Source organism: Mus musculus, chromosome 1, assembly GCF_000001635.26.
Source record: "Mus musculus strain C57BL/6J chromosome 1, GRCm38.p6 C57BL/6J".
Lineage (NCBI taxonomy): Eukaryota > Metazoa > Chordata > Mammalia > Rodentia > Muridae > Mus > Mus musculus.
This window is the reverse complement of record NC_000067.6, coordinates 12,866,549-12,885,807: the sequence shown is the minus strand read 5'-3', so window position 1 is coordinate 12,885,807 and position 19,259 is coordinate 12,866,549. Positions and strand designations below refer to the sequence as shown.

Genomic DNA, 19,259 nt, shown 5'->3' with positions numbered 1-19,259 from the left:
ACTTCAGCATGAGGATTCCAGGAACTATAGATGATAGCTTGATCCATGAAGATTCCAGGAACTATAGATGATAGCTTGATCCGTTTCTACTTCAAGCAATTCCATCACCAACGTCTGAATTTTCCATACAGTTTCATTAATTAGTGTGACTGGATCCCCCTCTGTGGCTAGGGACTTCTTCAACATAGGTGTGTCTTAACCATCTTATAGTCAAGTTGGCATTTATTATGAGAGTCATAGCTTAAGGAAGACTTTAAGTACACACATTGCATAATGAGACTAACCACCTCCCTGCTCTCTCTACCTTCAAATACTTCTAAAAGTTGATTTAAATCTGATTGCCAACTGCACTTCCAACCAAGGCTGTCTCTCGACATATCATCTAATAGCTCCAGCGTGAAAGTTGATAGCTCTTTCATTTATCAGATGTCATCTCTTTGTGCTTGCAGTTAAATCTAGTATGCCATCTTCTTGTGACTCCAGTGTCTAGATGAAACTGTTTCCAGAGGTGACCTCTTGAGCTACAAAATGTCTGAGAAAGGACAAGTTTCTGTTTGTGGCAGTGCCAATTGGAAGGCCTAGTGGTCTTCAGAGTTTAAGGTAGCCTGCTATGGTACAACTGCCCATGTACGTGTAATGTATTGTGTCTAACTGTCTTCCTACATACCCACTGGTGGCAGGGCTTTGTTTCCATTTCATATTATACATTGCTATTCTTTGTTGTTATATATCACTTTAAATCGACATTGTTCCTTGGGTGTTGATTGATAAAGATTAGCCAGAGCAGCTATTTATATTTTTATTATATTCATATTTAGTTTGTTATTAACTCTTTAGGGCTGGATTTTCTAAAGACAGTCTTGGTGATGCTGGGCAGATTATTGTATCTCACATAGTTTCTTAGTCTTTACATTTAGCAATATTGCTAGATAATCTCAGAGACCTCTTCCATTTTTCTAGCTCATGCTAGCAGTTCAGAGCATCAGTTGTAAAATATTTGATAATAAGGTCCTGAGCATCACTTGAAATTAAGTCACATTGACTCATTGGGCACAGAGACAGCGTACCTCTACTCCCAGAACTTGGGAGAGAAGAAAGGAGGTCAGGTCATCTTCAGCTCCATAGTGAGTTCGAGGCCAGGACTACATGAGACACAACCTCAAACAAATAAACAAACAAACAACAACAAAACCCACCACCACCACCACCACCACCAAAACCAAAACCAAAATGAGATTCACCTACCTTGATTCATGACTTAACAGGTGAGCTCATTTAGAAGGCTGCCTTGCCTGGCATCTTTTCCAGTTTTGAAAGATGGTAGCTGGTCTCTTTGTGCTGGTAAGTGCAATGTCCCTGTGTATCTTCCCTTCCCATCACAGCTCACAGCTTCATTCCTGACCAATGAGAGATTTCTTAGTGCTTTGAGATGTGCCCTTGCACTGCTGTGAGAATTCAGTGTGACATATGGCTGTACTATGCTGAACACACCCCATTTTATCTCATCCTAGAAGTGAAGTAGGGTGGAGTCTTGCATGAGGGCAACAGTCTGGGTTCTGGTAGATTAATGACAAGCACACAAGACATTCTTTAAAATTATTTCTTTTTATTTTTATTTCATCTTTTCTTTCTTTGTACTGTACAGGTCCCTTGGGTATATACTGGCTTCCAGTATAAGGCTTTTAATGAATACCTCAATGTGCGAGCAAGTGGTCTCTGCATCTCCATCTGTTTCTTGTGCCTTTTCCTGGGCTCTTTCCCTTCTGCTTGGTTGTTTTGTCCTATTTGGATGTGCTGAATTTGTTTTATTATATTTTATTTTATTTTATTTTATTTTAATTATCCTTTAGAATCCTGTTTATTTTCTAATGAAAATCAGATCCTGATGGGAGGAGACCTGGAGGAAAACTGAGAGTAATAGAAGGGAAACCATAATCAGAATATTATGTGCAGAAAATTTCTATTTTCAGTAAGGAAAAAAAAAGATTCTTTGCAAATCATCCCATTGCAGAGGTGAGCCATGATGGCTGCCTTCTACTTCAGTCCATGGCGACTTTTCCTCTTAAAGACCTTTTCATAAATACCTACTCCTTTCCTGATAATTCTACTTGTTGACTTCAATCACTTTTTCCTTCTTAAAAGTAGTGCCGCTGCCGCTGCCATTATTATTGTTTTTACTATTGTAGTATTTTCCTGAAATAGAGACCATCAAGACAGCTGTGAGAGGAATGCTCTTGTCTGTGTGATTAAAGCATACCTTGATGTTGTACTTAGGTTGTGCCTCTTGAGTGGACAGTCTCATAAGTGGCAGGCACTTGTGTGTGGCTGTTACATATGAAGGCAGAATAGGCTGTCAGAAGGAAAATGCCAAGCAGCTTCTAAATAGTAGCAATACCAACTGTTGGCCTGGTACTAAAGTCTGTCATTTTCAGTGACTACGCACACAGACTAATAAAAGCTCTTCTCTCTTGTCATGGCTTTCAATTTAGTTCTTGAAGCATTGGTGAGGTGGATCTGAACCATACTGCTTACTTCCACATGTTTATATTTAACATGGCACGGGCCTTTGAAACTCCCATGTTATCATCTTCAGAATATGCTTATTGGTTGGTCATCTTCAAGCACCACTGACACTTGGGACAGCTACCTGTCCCTTTCTGTGGAAGGTGGAGCTTTCCTGAGCATTGTGCTGTGTTTGGAAGTATGCTTTGATGACCCCTAAAAGATATCCACAGCACCTCTCAGCTATCTCCCACCATTGCTAAAAGTCCCTTGAGTTGGAGAACAAAATTGTCCCCGTTGAGAACCCCTCCTTTAGAATTATTTTGGAGTGTATTTAAACATTAAAATTCTTGATACTAAGAGTTTTTGAACTTGATGATTGTGTCTTGAGTTGGATTTCTTTTGGGGAGTGACAGGAAGGAGGAGCGGATTTATTTGGCTTTGCTTTCGTAGGGAGCTTTCTCGATACGACTGTAAGCATGGCTTTGGATTTGGTTCTCTATCCAGTTTGAGTTATCAAGGCATGAGAAGCCCTAGAATAGGCAGCATGTGTGCTGTTTGTAGAGCAGTACATGCAATTGGGGTGGGCTGTGCTAGGCTACACTAACATAGTCACTGAAGCTAAATCCTGACACAACACACATTCCCCAGTATTTGTTGGACGGTGGATTATGGGACAGATGCAGGAACAGCATTTTATCAGTACTGCCTAAGAATGGTGACAAAGTGATGTAAGAGACACTGTCTCGTCCCTTCAGAGAGTCTCCCATTCTTCTGCAGCCCCCTGTACCCTGCCTGCCCCTCCTTTACTGCCATTTTACCACTGATCTCATTTTGAGCCTTTCTATGTCATCTTTCCCCTTATATATATGGCTTGAATGGATTTCCCTTGGGTGGAGTTTCTTGAACTTATATGTTACATCACTTCTTTGTATCCAGCACTGTGACTCCACAGGGAAACAAGGCCAGCCATGTTTGACTGTGAATTGAATTTGGGCATTTCTAGTGATTTCTGCTTAATCTTTCTTCTTTAGTTATTTCTGTCAAACTAGTGATAGGATTCCTAACCAGTCACTGTTGCAAATCATTTCCTCTTGGTTTTCTAAGATTACTCTGCTCCTTTGATTAAAGTATCCTAGAGCAATTCAAGTTTTTGATGAATAGAATCTACACTGGTAACTGGCTGATGGGTGGATTTCATGTCAATTGCAAAGATTCAGTAATGAAATATGCTTTCTCTATTTCATAGTTCAAAAATTTGGTGTTTGAGGTAAAGATATGGTAATTAATCTGATTGGCTCATCATGTAATGTATATTGAAATAGCACACATACTCCACAAATGTATATAAGTATTATATAGAAGTTATAAATAAACTATGGTGGTATATGTCTCAGTGCTAGAATTCGTGCTTTGTGAGCATTAATTGCTGGGTTTAATCCAGTGGGCTTAAATCAAATCAAATGAAATAAATCATGATCTAGGCTTGTTAAGATGTAGAGCCAAGTCTTTCCCAGCAAGGAGTTTTATGAGGATTCAAGTCACTGGACCAGACATGAGATTGGTCTGTTGATGAAGGTTGGAACAACACAGATAATTTGATTTTTAAATTAATCTCATCTATTCTAATGAAAACAGAAACATTTTTTCTTATGTTTCATTGTGAATTTGTGGAAATAACTATAGAAGATGCCTACTTCATGGTATCATACATTTGATTCAGGGGAATATTGTCTCTAAAATAGAAAATTCTATTGCTCTCAAGACCATTGCCTTATAATTCCATTCTTGACCTTGCTTGATATATATTCTCTCTCTCTCTCTCTCTCTCCCTCTCTCTCTCTCTCTCTCAGACCTTCTCTGACCATGCCTCATAGGAATCTGACAGGAAGCTGTAATGTTAATTGTGGCTGTAAAATACACGAATATGAGCCAGTCTGTGGATCAGATGGGATCACATACTTCAACCCATGTCTGGCTGGCTGCATTAACAGTGGTAATCTTACCACTGGGGTGAGTAGACGCCCTACGTTGTTCTTCTATTGTGAGGCCAGCATCATGAGACAGGTGATGGGACCCCAGGCACCCATGATGACTTCAGTTTCCCTTGTTCATGAGGCTCCAAATAGCCCTCCAGGTACCTCTGAAAAACCTCTCCCGAGACAAAAAATTGTGCAGGGCTATTACTTTTGTCAAATGTGTTAGTAGGAGCTAGGTGTAGAGTTCTGGTCCTCATTAGCTGGATTCTGTTTTACATTCATGCCAACTCAGGGAAACTTGATAAGGTTGGACTCCAGGCTTCCCATTTCTTCCTCTGCCAGGGTCTTTTTAATGAATCTGAAGGTCAAGGTTATCACTGTTGCCACTGAGAAAAGAGACTAGAGGCTGAGGAGGCTGGTCTGCTAAGTGGTGGTTGTGAAGATGGGCAATGGCCATTATTCATAAGCCCGTCAGTTAACTTTCTCCCCTACCCCTTAACTTCCAGAGTAAAGATATTTCTGTCAGCTGAAGAATAGTCTATTTTGAGAATTTTCTTCCCTGTGAATTATAAATAGGCTTTAATACTGTGGGGGAAGGTTTTTTATATTCTACTCTATTCTTTACTGAGCCCAATTTGGCTGTTAGCATTAGAACAGATAGGAGGTGACTGCCTTAATTTAAAGGTTAAAATGCATTTGCTTCTTCTGTGCCTATCTAGAGACTATACCACTGACCGAGAGTTTAGGGGTGCCACTTTTTTTTTTCTCAGTTTGAAACCAGAGGGCAACATGGATATTACTATTGCTGGTTCCCAATGACATAGCTGGCAAGCTCTGGAGATTGACCTATTGAGGTCATGAGATCATTTCTTTTCAGTGAAGCCCCTGTTGCATGGCATTGAATGAGACCTCGTGGACCCATTGTTATATTATTAAGGACTGAACGTCCTTAATGGCCTAAATGGCTAAATACCCCGTGCCCAACCTGCTCTTACCACTGTTTTAAGCAGGCACCATGAGAACTAGTTCAGTTGATTTCCATTTAGTAAAAAGTAACATGATAGGCAGAGGATAAATTGGCCAGTTTAGTATTTCTCATCTTGTTTGGTAACATCAAGTAACATCAAGAAGAGTTCCTGACCTTTGTGTCTTGCTCAGTAGACACAATGTGTGATTACTGGAGAAGACGTGGTCTCCTTTACCCCTCTGTCTTCAGTGCCCTCTAACAGCATGTTCTACATTAGTAGGGCCAGACATATGTTGGAGAAAATAGACAAGCAATGTGGAGCCCAGCAGGGTTTTCAGACAGCTGGAGTCTGCCAGAGTCCAGAGAACTGGGCCGAGGCTGGAGTACACACTGAAGTGATGACGACTCCATCCCTTCACCTGAAGGTCACCAGCTTGCTGAGGGGACTGAAAGGGGGGTAAACTGGAATAGCCAACGGAACGTCCCTCATCACTGTACTGAAACCAGCATCCCTAGGCCAGCCCGTCTGCACACCGGAAGCCATCATGTGTGTGTTAGGAGTTTAATAGATGCTTATTTTAGGACTCACTATGTGCTCAAACGTGTGTTAGGCACTCTGGTGAGCACACATAAAAATCAAGCTGGATTCTGTTTTCAGGGCCTCGCTAACTGGGGAGTCTACAAGTTCAACAGCAATCAAAGCTGTGTGTATTTGTGACCCCAAATGAGCACGTAGCATGTCACAGAATTGAACTTTGAAGCTTCTTAGGGAAGTTTAGGATTAAACAGTCTAACTAGCAGGTTTTGATATTATCAAGGCAATCGTTGACCCATTAGTGCTGTTACCAAAGTATTTTGTGTGAATTATTAAACATTCTTTAAAATCCTATAGTTATTTTAAAGCATTCTTACTTTGTTAATATTTCCATGCCAGGCTTTATTCTTGACTGGCCTATAACTTATCTTTATTTGCTACTCAGGTCCGAAATTACACAGAGTGTACCTGTGTCCAAAGCCGACAAGTGATCACCCCGCCCACAGTGGGGCAGCGCAGCCAGCTCCGAGTGGTCATCGTCAAAACCTATCTCAATGAGAACGGCTATGCTGTGTCTGGGAAGTGCAAACGCACCTGCAATACCCTCATTCCCTTCCTGGTCTTCCTTTTCATAGTTACCTTCATCACAGCATGTGCCCAACCATCAGCCATTATAGTGACTCTCAGGTGAGAACAGCTCCAGGCAGTGCTTGAGAGAGCCTATTGCAGAGGGACAGAAGTCAAACAAAGCAGGGGATAGGAAGGAAAAGCTGCTGGCAGGCACCCATACGTGCTCTTCTGGGCTTAAGGGAGAAAAGCTTTTATATCAGGGAGAAAAGGATGGCTGAAATACTGTCTATTCTAGAATCTTTTTTCAGCTGGGTGCTATTCTTATTATTTATCAAACTTTCTTTCTAGTGCTTTTAGTGTCCGAAGTCTTTGTGCTATGAAGTCAGACATCATGAGTTGAAAGCCCTGTTTATGGGGCTGGAGAGATGGCTCACCGTTCAGAGCATTGAATGCTCCTCCAGAGGGGCTGGGTTTGATTTCCAGTACCCACACACATAATCTTCTGTAATTCCAGTTACATGTGACACCTTCTTGTCCCCATCACAGGCACCAGACATGCAAAAGGTGCACATATATACATGTGGGCATACACATAAATTTAAATAATCTTAAAGAAAAATTGAAAGAAGAGAGAAAGAGGAAAGAAGGAATGAAAGAAAGAAAGAAAGAAAGAAAGAAAAGGAAAGGAAAGAAAAGAAAAGAAAAGAAAAGAAGAAGAAAAGAAAAGAAAAGAAAAGAAAAGAAAAGAAAAGAAAAGAAAGTCATCTCTATGTTAGCATCAAGAAGCCAGACCCTCAGGCAGGGCAGGAATACTTGGGAAAAGTGACTAGATTATGAATATTGCAAAGGGTATTATTATCTCTGGCCTCATGGATAGTTAATATTGCACCGTTGGGATCAGTGAAGAATTATGCTGGGCTTGCATTTCAAAATGCTGAGTTCATTAATTTTACTACTGTATGAAGTCCTGGAGCTGAATCAAGAACAGAATAGACTTGGAAATCTGAGCTTTCAGCTGGTCAGGCTGTGCTTTCACTGCTGTGTTGCATATCCTGGAGGAGGTTTTGTTTTGGTTTGTTTTTTTTTTTTTTTTCCTAGGAGAGGACTTGGAAGCTACTTTTGTTCTGTTCCATTGAGATCAGTTTGTTATTCCTTGCATTAAAAGCTGTGCATACATGGCCAGGTAGGAAAGGACAGGGTTGGAAGCCTGAAGAACACATTGTGGGTTAGAGGGAGGGAGCAGGGAGGTGGTGCAGAGAGAGCCTGAGGAAGAGAGTCTACCCGTGTTCCCTTTGCCTGGTTCTTCCAACCCCACAATGCTGGGCATCGGGCCCGGAAACATCATGTTCTCTGAGAGTGTTAGCCTGAATCATACACACTGTATCACACACACTGTATCACACACACTGAATCACACACACTGTATCACACACACTGAATCACACACACTGTATCACACACACTGTATCATGCACACTGGCTTCTTCCTCATTGGACACCGAGATAGGCAGTTCCTGAGTGGGAGAAAGCAGGGCATTCAAGGCTCCCTGGTCTACTCACTGTCAGCAGATCTTGATGGAGCAGCCCTGTATGCAGAGCTGGCAAATTGCTAGGAGACACAGATAATATGAGGACGACAGTAAGGACACCAGGCTCAGAAAAAATTTCCATTCCATGTCTAGATCTTGTGTGCATGAGAAAGCATAAAGTACTTCATCATGTAAACATTACACGCCCCATTAGTAAATTTACTTACCTGAAACATCCCATTCTTTTCCCACTGTGATTCTGTAAGTATTCTATGAAGGCCACCTCGTTGTACAGATGAAGCACATTATACAGAAGAAGTGTTCAAGCATGGCAATTTATGAGTTGGCTTCTAACACTAAATCTCTGAAGAGTGATCATTTAACCTCCACTAATTGCAAACTCAATCAGTCCCAATCTTTCCACCGCACGGGGATTGCTTTTGAACATCAGTGTTTGGAGGAGAGCGTGACTTGGTGACGCTTATATCTTTCTCTGGCTTTTTATGAATGTGTGTGTGAGTGTGCATGTACATATATGTATGTCTGTAATTTCTGCTTTTACTTTGACTTAACTGGGATTTCTATTGTGATGAAACACCATGACCGAAAACAAGTTGCAGAGGAAAAGCTTTATTTGGCTCACTCTTCTACATTATAGTCCATCACTGGAGGAAGTCAGGACAGGAATTCAAACCGGGTAGAAACCTGGAGGCAGGAGCTGAAGCAGAGACCTTGAGGGGCGCTGCTCACTTCTTTTCTTCTGACACTTGCTCAGCCTGCTTTCTTATAGAACCCAAGATGGCACCACCAACCCTCATCAATCACCAACGAAGAAAACACTCTACAGCCACATTTTAAAGAAGCACTTTCTTTATTGAGATGCCCTCCTTTCAGATATTCCTAGCTTGTGTCAAGTGGACATAAAACTAGCCAGCAGCTACTTTTCTCCAATCTTGCAGGAATTATGAGGATGGTTTTTGTTAGATGTACCTTCAATTCTGGAACATTCTGACAGAGAAAAAGAGACTGCAATGGTTTGAGTAAATTTTTACATTTTTTTCTTAGTAGAAGGGATTTGGGGGGCTCATTTAGAGGGGCTCTCCCTTCAGCCAAGAGCCTTACCCCTCCCCCACTATTAACACAGAGATAGTTAACCAGTCTCTGATGGAGACATCTACAGCCTGGAATTTACTAAGGGAATCTTGGTTGGTGACTGTTAGTAGATTCTAGTGGATTAAATGTTCTGGGAAGGTGCCTTTCTTAGCTTATGGTTCTGCCTAAGGCAGGCTTGGTTTGACAGGCATTTTCTTGGAACCATTGTTCTAAACCATTTTCTCCTCCTTCCCTGTAGGTCTGTGGAAGATGAGGAAAGGCCCTTCGCGTTGGGAATGCAGTTTGTTTTGTTGCGAACACTTGGTATGTCCCTGAATTTCCAAGTGTGCCCTTAATTCCTCTTTACAGCAGGTTGGGAATGCAGTTTGTTTTGTTGCGAACACTTGGTATGTCCCTGAATTTCCAAGTGTGCCCTTAATTCCTCTATACAGCAGGCAAATGCTATGGTCCTTTAAAAACAGAAGCGGAACACAGAAGTGGAGTCACTTGGTAATTAATGGTTGTAACAGAATCTGACAAGATCAGAGAACACTTCTCTCTCTCTTTTTTTTTAATTCATCTAAAAGTTGACAAGTTCCTTGGACAAAACAAAAGATGGTTAGTTTCCTTTTGACTCTGACTACAAAGGTGTACACAATTCCCCCAGATTTTTAACTTGTAAGAAATCGATATCACGAGCGTTGTAATGAGTTTGTTATCTTGGCGTTTAGGTCTCTTGATGCCTCTTGACAGGAATGTGAGAGAAACCGGGTGCATTTTACTTAGCGTACTTTCAGGTTCTTACTGTGTTCGGGTAATTTAATTGGCTTGATTGAGGTGTACACGTGTAGAGTTTTCGGAGGCAAAGATCTTAAAAAGCAAAAAAGGAGAGGTCACCAAAGTTCACAGAGGCCGCCCGCCCGCCCGCCGCCGCGCGCGCGCGCCCCACCCTCGCCTGCTCGCCCCACCCACTCGCCCCGCCCCTGCTCACCCCGCCCATTCGCCACCTGAACTGTTTTGACTTCCTCAAGCTCATTTTCTCTTAAGCAGCAGTTTCTCTTTTTCCTCTACTGCTGTTTACCTTGACTAATCAAAACCATTGTCCATGTTTTTCATTCACAGTTTAGTTTTGAAAGGTAAATGGTCTCTTTTCTGAAGCACTCACACTCCTGGGATTCTGTTTGCAGCTAGTGTGGGTTGATGACAGCGAGGTTAAAGCTGACTACTTTCAATGCCCTCCAGCAGGAAAAACAAACAAACAAACAAACAAACCAAAACAAAACAAAACCAACCAACCAAACAAACAAAACCCCCTGGTGTGGCTTGTTTGGTATCAAAAAGACTTGGAAGGTTTTTGAAGATTCTTTTGTTCAAAGTGTGCTGGCTAAAGAGGATTTCAGATACAATTGCATACAGTTCATAATTATGCTTTGTGCTTTTTGCCATACACTGAAAGGTGCTACTTTTGTTGTTGTTTAGGGGTTTTGCATTTTCTTATGTGTATTTGACTGGGTCTTGCAATGTGTATTGTCCTTGCTGAATAGGGTTAGGGTTAGGGTTAGGGAATTTAAGTACATACTTCCAGTGATAGCTTGCCTCCTCACAAATGTTGTGATTACAGGTGTATACCATATTACCTGGTTAAAAAGATATTTTCAAAGAAAGGAATTTGTCAAAGTGATGATTGAGTTGAAAAAGAGAAAAAAATACTTATTTTCTCTCTACTCTCTGAAGGGAGTTGGGCTATTTGATATGAATTTGGGGAAAAGATGAACCACCTGTAGAATCGCCACTAAGCCAGGAGAGAACAACACCTGGTGAACGTTACTCAGCCCATGTTTGTCATTTACATGGTGCTGCAGAAGTACAGTTAAGCTAACCATCCAAATTTGATTTTCCCCAAATTAAAAAGAAAAAGACTTCTCAGTTCTTTATGAAACTTACTATTTAATCTTACTACTCGGCTTCATTTTGAAGATTTACTTTCATTATTTTTAACTATGCGTATGTATGTGTGTCTGTGTGTAGGTGTGGGTGTGGGAGTGGAGGTGCCTTAGGGAAACCTTTGGAGCCTGAGTGAGGGTGGCTGTGAGCTGCCTATGTGGGCTCTGGGAAGCTAATCAGCCAACTCGATAAGCCACTGAGCTATCTCTCCAGCCCCTAGGCCTTATCTTCAATAAATTCCTAACAGAGTCTGTTCACAGGCCTGTTTGTGAGCTGTTAGATGCCCTGTTTTATTTCGTCCCTCATTTTCCTTCCCTCCTTCTGTGTTGCTTTAACGTAGCCAGCTCTTACTTCTGTGCACGGAGCATTCGTGGACTGTTGTAAAAGTTCTTAGGCTGCAAAGCATAAAAAGGAATAGGCTCTGGATCGAGGAGTGTGTTGGGTGACAAATAGCGGAGGCTTTAAGTGCTCATTGCTAGTAGGTAAAGTAGAGGTACGTGCAAGACTCAATGGCAGCAGAGTGGTGTCCAACAGATCCAGGGATCAAAAGGAATGGCTCATAGGCAAGGGAATGAGTTAGAGGTGGGGCAAATTTTTGGCGAAGAGTGTATGATGTAGTAAACATGCTTTCCTGTGGAATTGGAAGAGATGTCTGTTACACACAGCCCAGACAAGAGACCTTCAACTTCTAGGATTTTCAGAAGCTTCAAAGATAAATTATAGGCCTTGATTATCTCCACACACTAAGTACCTTTGTGATGTTAAATCTGAAGTGTATCTTGTTAGCTGCTCTGGGGTCAGAGTGGAAGGCACAGCCCTCAGAAGAGTCACTTAGTGGCCTGACAGCCTCCTTCAGTCGGCTTGGGAGAGGTGAGTCTCTTCCCTGAGCCACAGAAAAGAGTCTCAGCATGGGTCAGTAAGAAGTTCAGAGGAGTTTGTTAAGAAGACACTTGACCAGACTTGAGCATGACTGTGCTGCTGAAGACCCTTAGGACAAAGACAGTACCCACTGATGTGTGGTCCTGGCCTTCTCAGGAGAGATTGCAATCTTACGGTAGCCATATATGCAATTTTAGTGGCCTCCCAACTTTGTTTAGAGGGCTTCTAGGAAACATTGGCTTTTCTTCAGATGGTGGTTTTGAAGTTCACTGGATTATAGACCGATAATGAAAACTAGAGTTCTCAGTGTTGAAAAAACTCACTAGACCAGGTCACCATGAAGTTAAGATGTGTGATGATTATAAACAAGGTCATTATCTTGTCTGTGATATTCTCAGTAACAAACAATAACAGGTGTACAGCTGAGAAAGGGGGAGGGTCCTTTACATGTAGTTTTTTTGCATGCTTTATTCTTGGTATTGTAACATTCTTTTTTGAAATACCTCTTTAAAAAGGAATATTGTCTTTATGTAAGCAATCATTTTAGGGAATTTTGTTAATTACATCGGAATTCTTTGTGTGTGTGTGTGTGTGTGTGTGTGTGTGTGTGTAGCTTTTGGTGGTGTGGGACTTTTGTTGAGGCCAAAGGTTGACATTTGGGCATATTCCACAATTGTTTCTCTACCTCAATATTTATTTATATATTTACTGTTACTGCTTCTGACTGGCCTGAAACTCACTGTATAGATCAGGCTGGCTTCTAGCTCATGGAGCTCTTGCCTCTACCTTCAGAGTCCTGTGATTAAACATGTGCACCTCCACACCTGGCTCTACCTTAGTTTTTGACCCTGGTCTGAATATTTTGGCTAGGTCGGCTGGCCAGGGAGCCCTCGGGCTGCTCTGGAGTTACAGCCGTATGCTGCCATGAGCAGCTTTTTCCGTGTGTTCTGGAGTCTGCATTCGGATCCTCGTGCACACAGAGCCAGCACTTTGTAGTAAACATTTTGACTTTCAGCTTCAAGAGACTTAGACTAGACTCTTTCTATTCTCTGGTCCCCTTAACATTCCCTGGCTTTCTATCCAGCTCCAATCTGACATAAGGGTGTCAAGATCCGATGTTAAGTTTGAAAGGATTCTGTGTTGGCATTTGGGGCAATAGGCAGTTCTTTCAACTCAACTGAAGTCTCATTGTGAAAACTTTATCAAGTGTCCAATGTAAGGACCTGGTACCCAGAGAAAGCAGTAGCTACTTTTATCAACCTATAAAGCACTAAGTCATACTGAGTTGTAAAGTGGAAGATGCTAAGTCTTTGCTGTTTATTTTCATGAGTAAATTGCAATTAGATGAAAATGTCTTTAAGAAAATTCAATTAAACAAAACTCATTTTCTCTGCATTGACAGGCAGCCTGCTCATTACAAATGTGTTTTCTCTTATGGGATGAGCTATATCTTTGTGTTTCCCTTTCTCTCCCTGACTGCAGCATACATTCCTACTCCAATTTACTTTGGAGCTGTGATTGACACCACCTGTATGCTCTGGCAGCAGGAATGCGGAGTGCAGGGCTCTTGCTGGGAGTACAACGTGACGTCATTTCGTTTTGTCTACTTTGGCTTGGCGGCTGGCCTCAAATTTGTTGGCTTTATTTTTATTTTCCTGGCCTGGTACTCTATCAAGTACAAAGAGGACGGATTGCAGAGGCGGAGGTGCAGGGAATTCCCACTGAGCACTGTGAGTGAGCAAGTGGGCCAGCCCAGCAAAGCTGAGAAGTACTCCCGGACTACATCATGCCCAGCCTTCAGCACCCAGGGGGAAGTCCATGAAGAAACTGCTCTGCAAAAGGGATTCCCATGCACCACACAGACATATCCGGGACCTTTCTCAGAAGCAGTAAGTTCCTCTGCAGACCCTGGGCAGGACGAGAGCCCCGATGCTGCTTTGTAACATCCCTGCTGAAGCCCGGAGAAGGCAGACAGATGGATTTTGTTGGTTGAGTTGAATACGGCAAGTTGAGAAACACCTGTGCCTTCTTTCTTTTTGTAAACCTCCACAGACATCATCCTTAAACCAACAAAACTCAGTATACACAGCCACTGTTGATGAGGGCTGGATACCTCAACAAGACTGACAGCCTTTCCCCTCTTTTCTCCAGGGAGGAGCTTAGCTAGATCTGTCGTTATGTCTGCTAGGTTCACTTAATGTTCCTGCTCCCGTTTGGTAGAAGCCTGAGGTCCATGGTTAGCCATGGGAAAGGCTATGACCACACATATCATTAGCATACACTCCAGATAAAGGTGAGCTTGACCATGACTTTGCATTTGCAAGTCAGAGCTTTTAGATTTGAGCACCTACTGTGAGTTCTCCAGCAAAGCACAATTGAATTTGCTTCAACTATGCAATTTGATTGGAAATAGAAAAGTGTGGCATGTCCCTTTGGCTTTCAGAGAGTAAAGCAGATATCTTTTTCATAAGTGGAAGCTGAATGTTCCCTAAAGCACTGTTAATCACAATTTAAGCCATAGCAGACTTATCAATCAGGTAGAAAATCTCAAATGCTTCAAAGAACTGTATTCTGCAATGGAAGGATTTCTTAAGATATATTTTCTCTTAGTCTGTTTACTCCATCTTAAGGTAGATCAAGAGGCTGCTGAATCATGCACCTGATAGCTTGAATATATAAACTACAGTATTCTTCCATAAGGGGCTTTAAACTAGTGTGCTAAACAGTGTGGCTAGAAACTGTAATTTGAGATGCATAATAAGGAAGGAAATGATGGCCTTGTCATCTGAGGAATTCTTTCAGCTCTTAAGGGCCCACTAAAACTAGCTAAGAGTTACGACTACTTTGACATTCAAAGGAGTTGATAAAGAAATTCCCGAGGTAAGATTGAGGTCCCAACTAGGGAATTTCACTTATATCTTTAACATACTGGCAAATCTCCACTGATTTTTTTTTTTTTTCTGTATAGAAAGAGGTCATGGTTGCCTTAGAAAATGAATAATTTAGTCAGAAAAACTGTACCTGGGATATGAAAATGACTGCACAGTATCCAGAGTTGTCAGCTGAACATGGAATATAATCATACTTTAAATAATGAATTGGAACGTAAAGCAAGCTAGTCTACCATACTGAATCCTGCACTCTCAAAGCTAGCATCATTTCACGGTGCCCTTTGTATATGTGTTCTTCTATCCTTCCTTAAGTGGCTCTGAGACAGGATAATTCCCTTCCCAAAGGCACCTTGGGTCCATTGACAGCATTATCTCAGCTTCATTGCTGCTCAGGATGCTTAAGACAGAGGCCTCTTGGCAAGCTTTGTGCATTAATGGTAACTCATGGGATCTGGCTACAATGGGCCAAGATGTCCAATACGCCATAAAATTGTGGCCTCTCTGTCAAGAACCTCATGTCATGTAAGGCGACCTCAGGAAATATTTTTCCATCTGGAAGAGAGGGGGCTGGCAGACAGGCCATGATTCAGACACCTACATTCTTGGCAGGCCACACAGGTAGAATTTCCAGTATTCTTAATACAGTTCCTGGGTATAGGATTGATTTCCTGTCCATGTAGGAAACTCACTAGTCAAGTGGTTTTTTGGGGTTTGTGCAGTTTGTGGAGGAGGCATTCACCCTTAGACTGGGTAATGTCTATAAGAGATGGAGCTAGTGCCTAGGTGAAAAGAACTTTGCTTTGAGTCCTGGGCTTGGCTGCCATGGAGGTGGGGTCATGCTTATCTGTGATAGATTGTGAATGCTGTGTGTCAGATTTAGACCAGTGTAACAGACATGAGAGGTTTTCATAAAGTAGTGAAGATTAGCCCACAGTGTACTCTTGGGACTTGGTGTCCCTTGTTGGCTTCTGTGGGTGATTGTCATCCTTTAGAAGGGATAGTGAGTGTCCTTTGGCGTTAATGGTATGCTGTATAGGCTGTAGAGAGGTGGTGCTTTCTTAATTTTTTCTGTGATAAGATATTATATGAAGAGATTTCTGGTGGACTTGGACCTGTTTTGGTACTAAGATTGATGGGCTCACCAAGGGTAATTAGAAAGCTTCAGGTCCCTTTCTCTACCTTGAATTCAGTCCAGCAATTGCTGACTGGGCACTGGTTATGTGTTGATACCATTCACTGCTCCATGAAATCCTTTGGAAGGCTGAGGTCAGAACTCAAAGACATTGACCTGGGATGTGCACTACAGTGTGCAAGTATTAAATATTAATATTAAGTAGCAGTGTATCATTAACGTGCTGGTGGTGACTGTAGAGTAAGTCCTCAAAGTCCTGAGGGAATAAAGTCCTGCATTATATATCAATTAAAGACTGCTCTCCAGAGGGTTTGGGCTCTGGTAGCATCATCTGAATATTGCCTAGCCAATGAGTGGCTATTTCATAGGCAGTACCATTCAACTGTACATATAGAAGAGGTCTTCTGTTTCTAGAAAACTGGTTGTTTTACTTGTAGTCGCAGCTCTTATCAGAAACTTTAATTGCTTTCTGAGCATAGTCTTTGAATTATTTGTTTTGACAAAAGGGCAAGTTGTTCTTATATCATCTCTATAAATTAATGTGTTGTTTGCCTCTAATATCCTAATGTAATGTGCAGCTCATTGACTCCCAAGAGCCTAGGGAGGAAGTAGGGGAGAACCTTCTTTGGATTTTCTTCCTTAGTATGAGGTTCTTGTGTCATGGAGGTGGAGTTTCTAGTTGAAAACACTCAAAAGTCATTGAGAACACCATAGGGATGGTGGGAAAGAGCATTTGGTGTGGCGACCATTGGCAGAATGGTCTCCCAATGCTCAGCACCCATGACATTTCCTGCGTTAGGAGCATGGAAGCAATGCTTCCCTTCAGTGCTTCAGGACTGAGCGAGGGACCCTGCATATGACATGTTCTCTCTCCCCGAGCAGCACCCTAGCCTTCTCTGGAAAGGATTCTTGTTTTGTTTGTTTAAAAAACAGATATGAACCCTAGGCTCACAAAGTTAAAGCCAGTTCTTTAGGGTGGCTCAGAGCAGCTGTGACAGGGGCAAGGTGGTATGTCCACTGTAAAGTAAGTTAGCACCCATCACTTTTGACATATTATTCTTTTTGAGGTTTTAGAGACATTCTTCAAAGTAGAGACATTTCCTTGTATGAATACAAGAAACATAGTACATATCTATGAGAGCCACCCACACTTCCTGGTTAACTAGATTTTTTCAAAGTAAGTGTTATTTATGTAGCCAAGTATAATATTTAAATCATTTATTATAACTTACCTCAAATATTTGTTTATAAGTTGAGTTTAATTGTGAACACATTCAGTTTTGGTATTAGTTAGGATCTTAGCAGAATTTTCTAAAGTGAAATTTTATGAAGAAAAGGTTAATTCTGATTGGTTGTATCTGAGCTTTGGGGGTTTCAGGTATATTATTATTTTTTCTCTTTCCTGTCAGTAGAGTAACATTTATGCTAACCTGTAGACAGCCATGGGTTTTCAGATTCTTAGTGAAGATTTAAAAAGAACATAGAAAATATACTCCAAGCCACAGACCCCATCTGTCACCTCAAGTGACTGTGACGGTTAACTGCATCTTTGTACTCAGGGAAGCCAGCACCCTCAGGAGTTGGTAGAGTGAGGCTCCCAAAGCTCTCAGAATCCCATCCCACCAACCACCCAAAATTTCTGTTTATTCCACAGCTCTGGGTCACAGTCTTTAATGAACTTCTAGCCAGAAAGTGTCTTGTGTGTTTTGTTTTCAAGGCTGCTTTGTAGAACCCTGTGTGCACCAAGGAACATCACCACAGTGTGGCGGGACCCAAAGCCCCCATGGGAACTCTCCCATGAGCTCTGTAGCAAGGCAAGCACTTGCCTAAGGTGCTAGCTGTGTGTGTGTGTGTGTAGTGTGTGTATGTGTGGGTTGTGTGTGTGTATGTATGTGTGTGTATGTGTGTGTGTCCTAGAGATCAGAACGTGACAGTAACTTGCTGCAGAGGTACATGCTGAGGATTCTATGTAGTGATAGAAACCAGAATGTTGCAAGCCCCAGAATAGCCTAGAAGCCAAGCACGCTAATTCTGTTTTCCAGACTTGGGAGCAGTCTAATGCGGTGTGGAAGGATGTGGCTGGCAGGTGAGGCTAGTGGCCTGGTGTACCTTATTTCTCTCTTCTGTCATCTCATCTTTACTGGTAGTCCATGGTCTACTCTACTGTCAAAGGCAAAGAAATGCTGCTGGCATTGTCTGTCCCAGACTTCCTGTTGTGTTTCAACCAGATTTGTGTTTGTCTGAAGAGGTTTAATTTAAGCAGTTCATTTGTACTCAGCCTTAAGAAGGGTCAAATGTGACCAGGAGCTCACCTTATTGCTGTTGGCTCTGGCAACATTAAATATAAAATGCCTTGGTGCTAAAGTATTTGTAGAGGCATGTTCCTCTTTGAAGTCAGTGTTTCAGAGCTTTGGGTTTGGAAACCTGGGGATTCTCCCGAGAGAACAAGCCCCTCCCCCACCTCATTTCCACAGTCCAGAAACTCTATTCTGCAAATCTGAGAAGTATACAGGAGAATCCTTTTCTATGCAAGAGTCAGTGCTTTTGATATTTAGTTTATCAAGAATAAGGAGATGCTAAAAATAATTTCAGAGATAAAAACATATTTAGATAATCTTATATCTTCTGCAGAAAGTTTCACGCCCTGCGAGCTGCCCTTTAGCATTGGATTCGACACTGTTGTCCTTGACTGGCAGTCTACTCTATATGTAGAAAGTGAAGAAGTTAATGTTATTGAAAATGAAAATAATGGTAAGGATATATTAAACTAAACTGAGGAGTAAGACTCGACGGTGGGCAGTTGTCTTCAGCTATATACCTCTACCCCAAACCCAAATGTTAATCTAGGAGCATGAAGCCCAAGGCCAGCCTTTAACTTTGTAGTGTAAGGAAATGTGAAACTGTGTCAAACTGGTATTAGGATATCTGTGAAGTGTGTGTGTGTGTGTGTGTGTGTCTTTCTGCCTGTCCTGTGTGTCTATGTACTTCTCTGTAGAGGCATGTTTGTGATGAAAGGCTGCTTTGAGTTATAATGTAGAGTTTGATTTTTGTGGTTTTTAGAACAAACATTTATTTGGAGACCTGGTATGGTATGGAGGGCCGTATGACTTATTTCTTTATGTTTAATGAAACTGATTGTCAAAGGACTAATAAACCTGGGTTTACAACATCATGAATACTTGATCATTGAAAATTAAGAAAAATAAGTTGAAAAAAAAATAAAGTGTGTTGGATTGAAA

At 41.7% G+C, this 19,259-nt stretch overlaps 1 protein-coding gene across 9 annotated transcripts in view; it reads left to right on the top strand.

Moving 5' to 3' along the window:
• The window catches only part of Slco5a1 (solute carrier organic anion transporter family, member 5A1), a 126,248-nt gene extending 106,989 nt beyond the window's left edge, over positions 1 to 19,259 (top strand). For 6 of the 9 annotated variants that reach the window (XM_011238380.3, XM_030253982.1, XM_006495518.4 and 3 more), the window contains 4 exons: positions 4,356 to 4,515; positions 6,429 to 6,670; positions 9,434 to 9,498; positions 13,480 to 19,259. In XM_011238380.3, coding sequence (XP_011236682.1) covers positions 4,356 to 4,515; positions 6,429 to 6,670; positions 9,434 to 9,498; positions 13,480 to 13,940 — 928 coding nt within the window. In that variant the 3' untranslated portion in view covers positions 13,941 to 19,259. The remainder of the gene's footprint in view (positions 1 to 4,355; positions 4,516 to 6,428; positions 6,671 to 9,433; positions 9,499 to 13,479) is intronic. The other 3 variants (XM_011238382.3, XM_011238381.3, XM_030253981.1) reach the window with 1 other exon arrangement.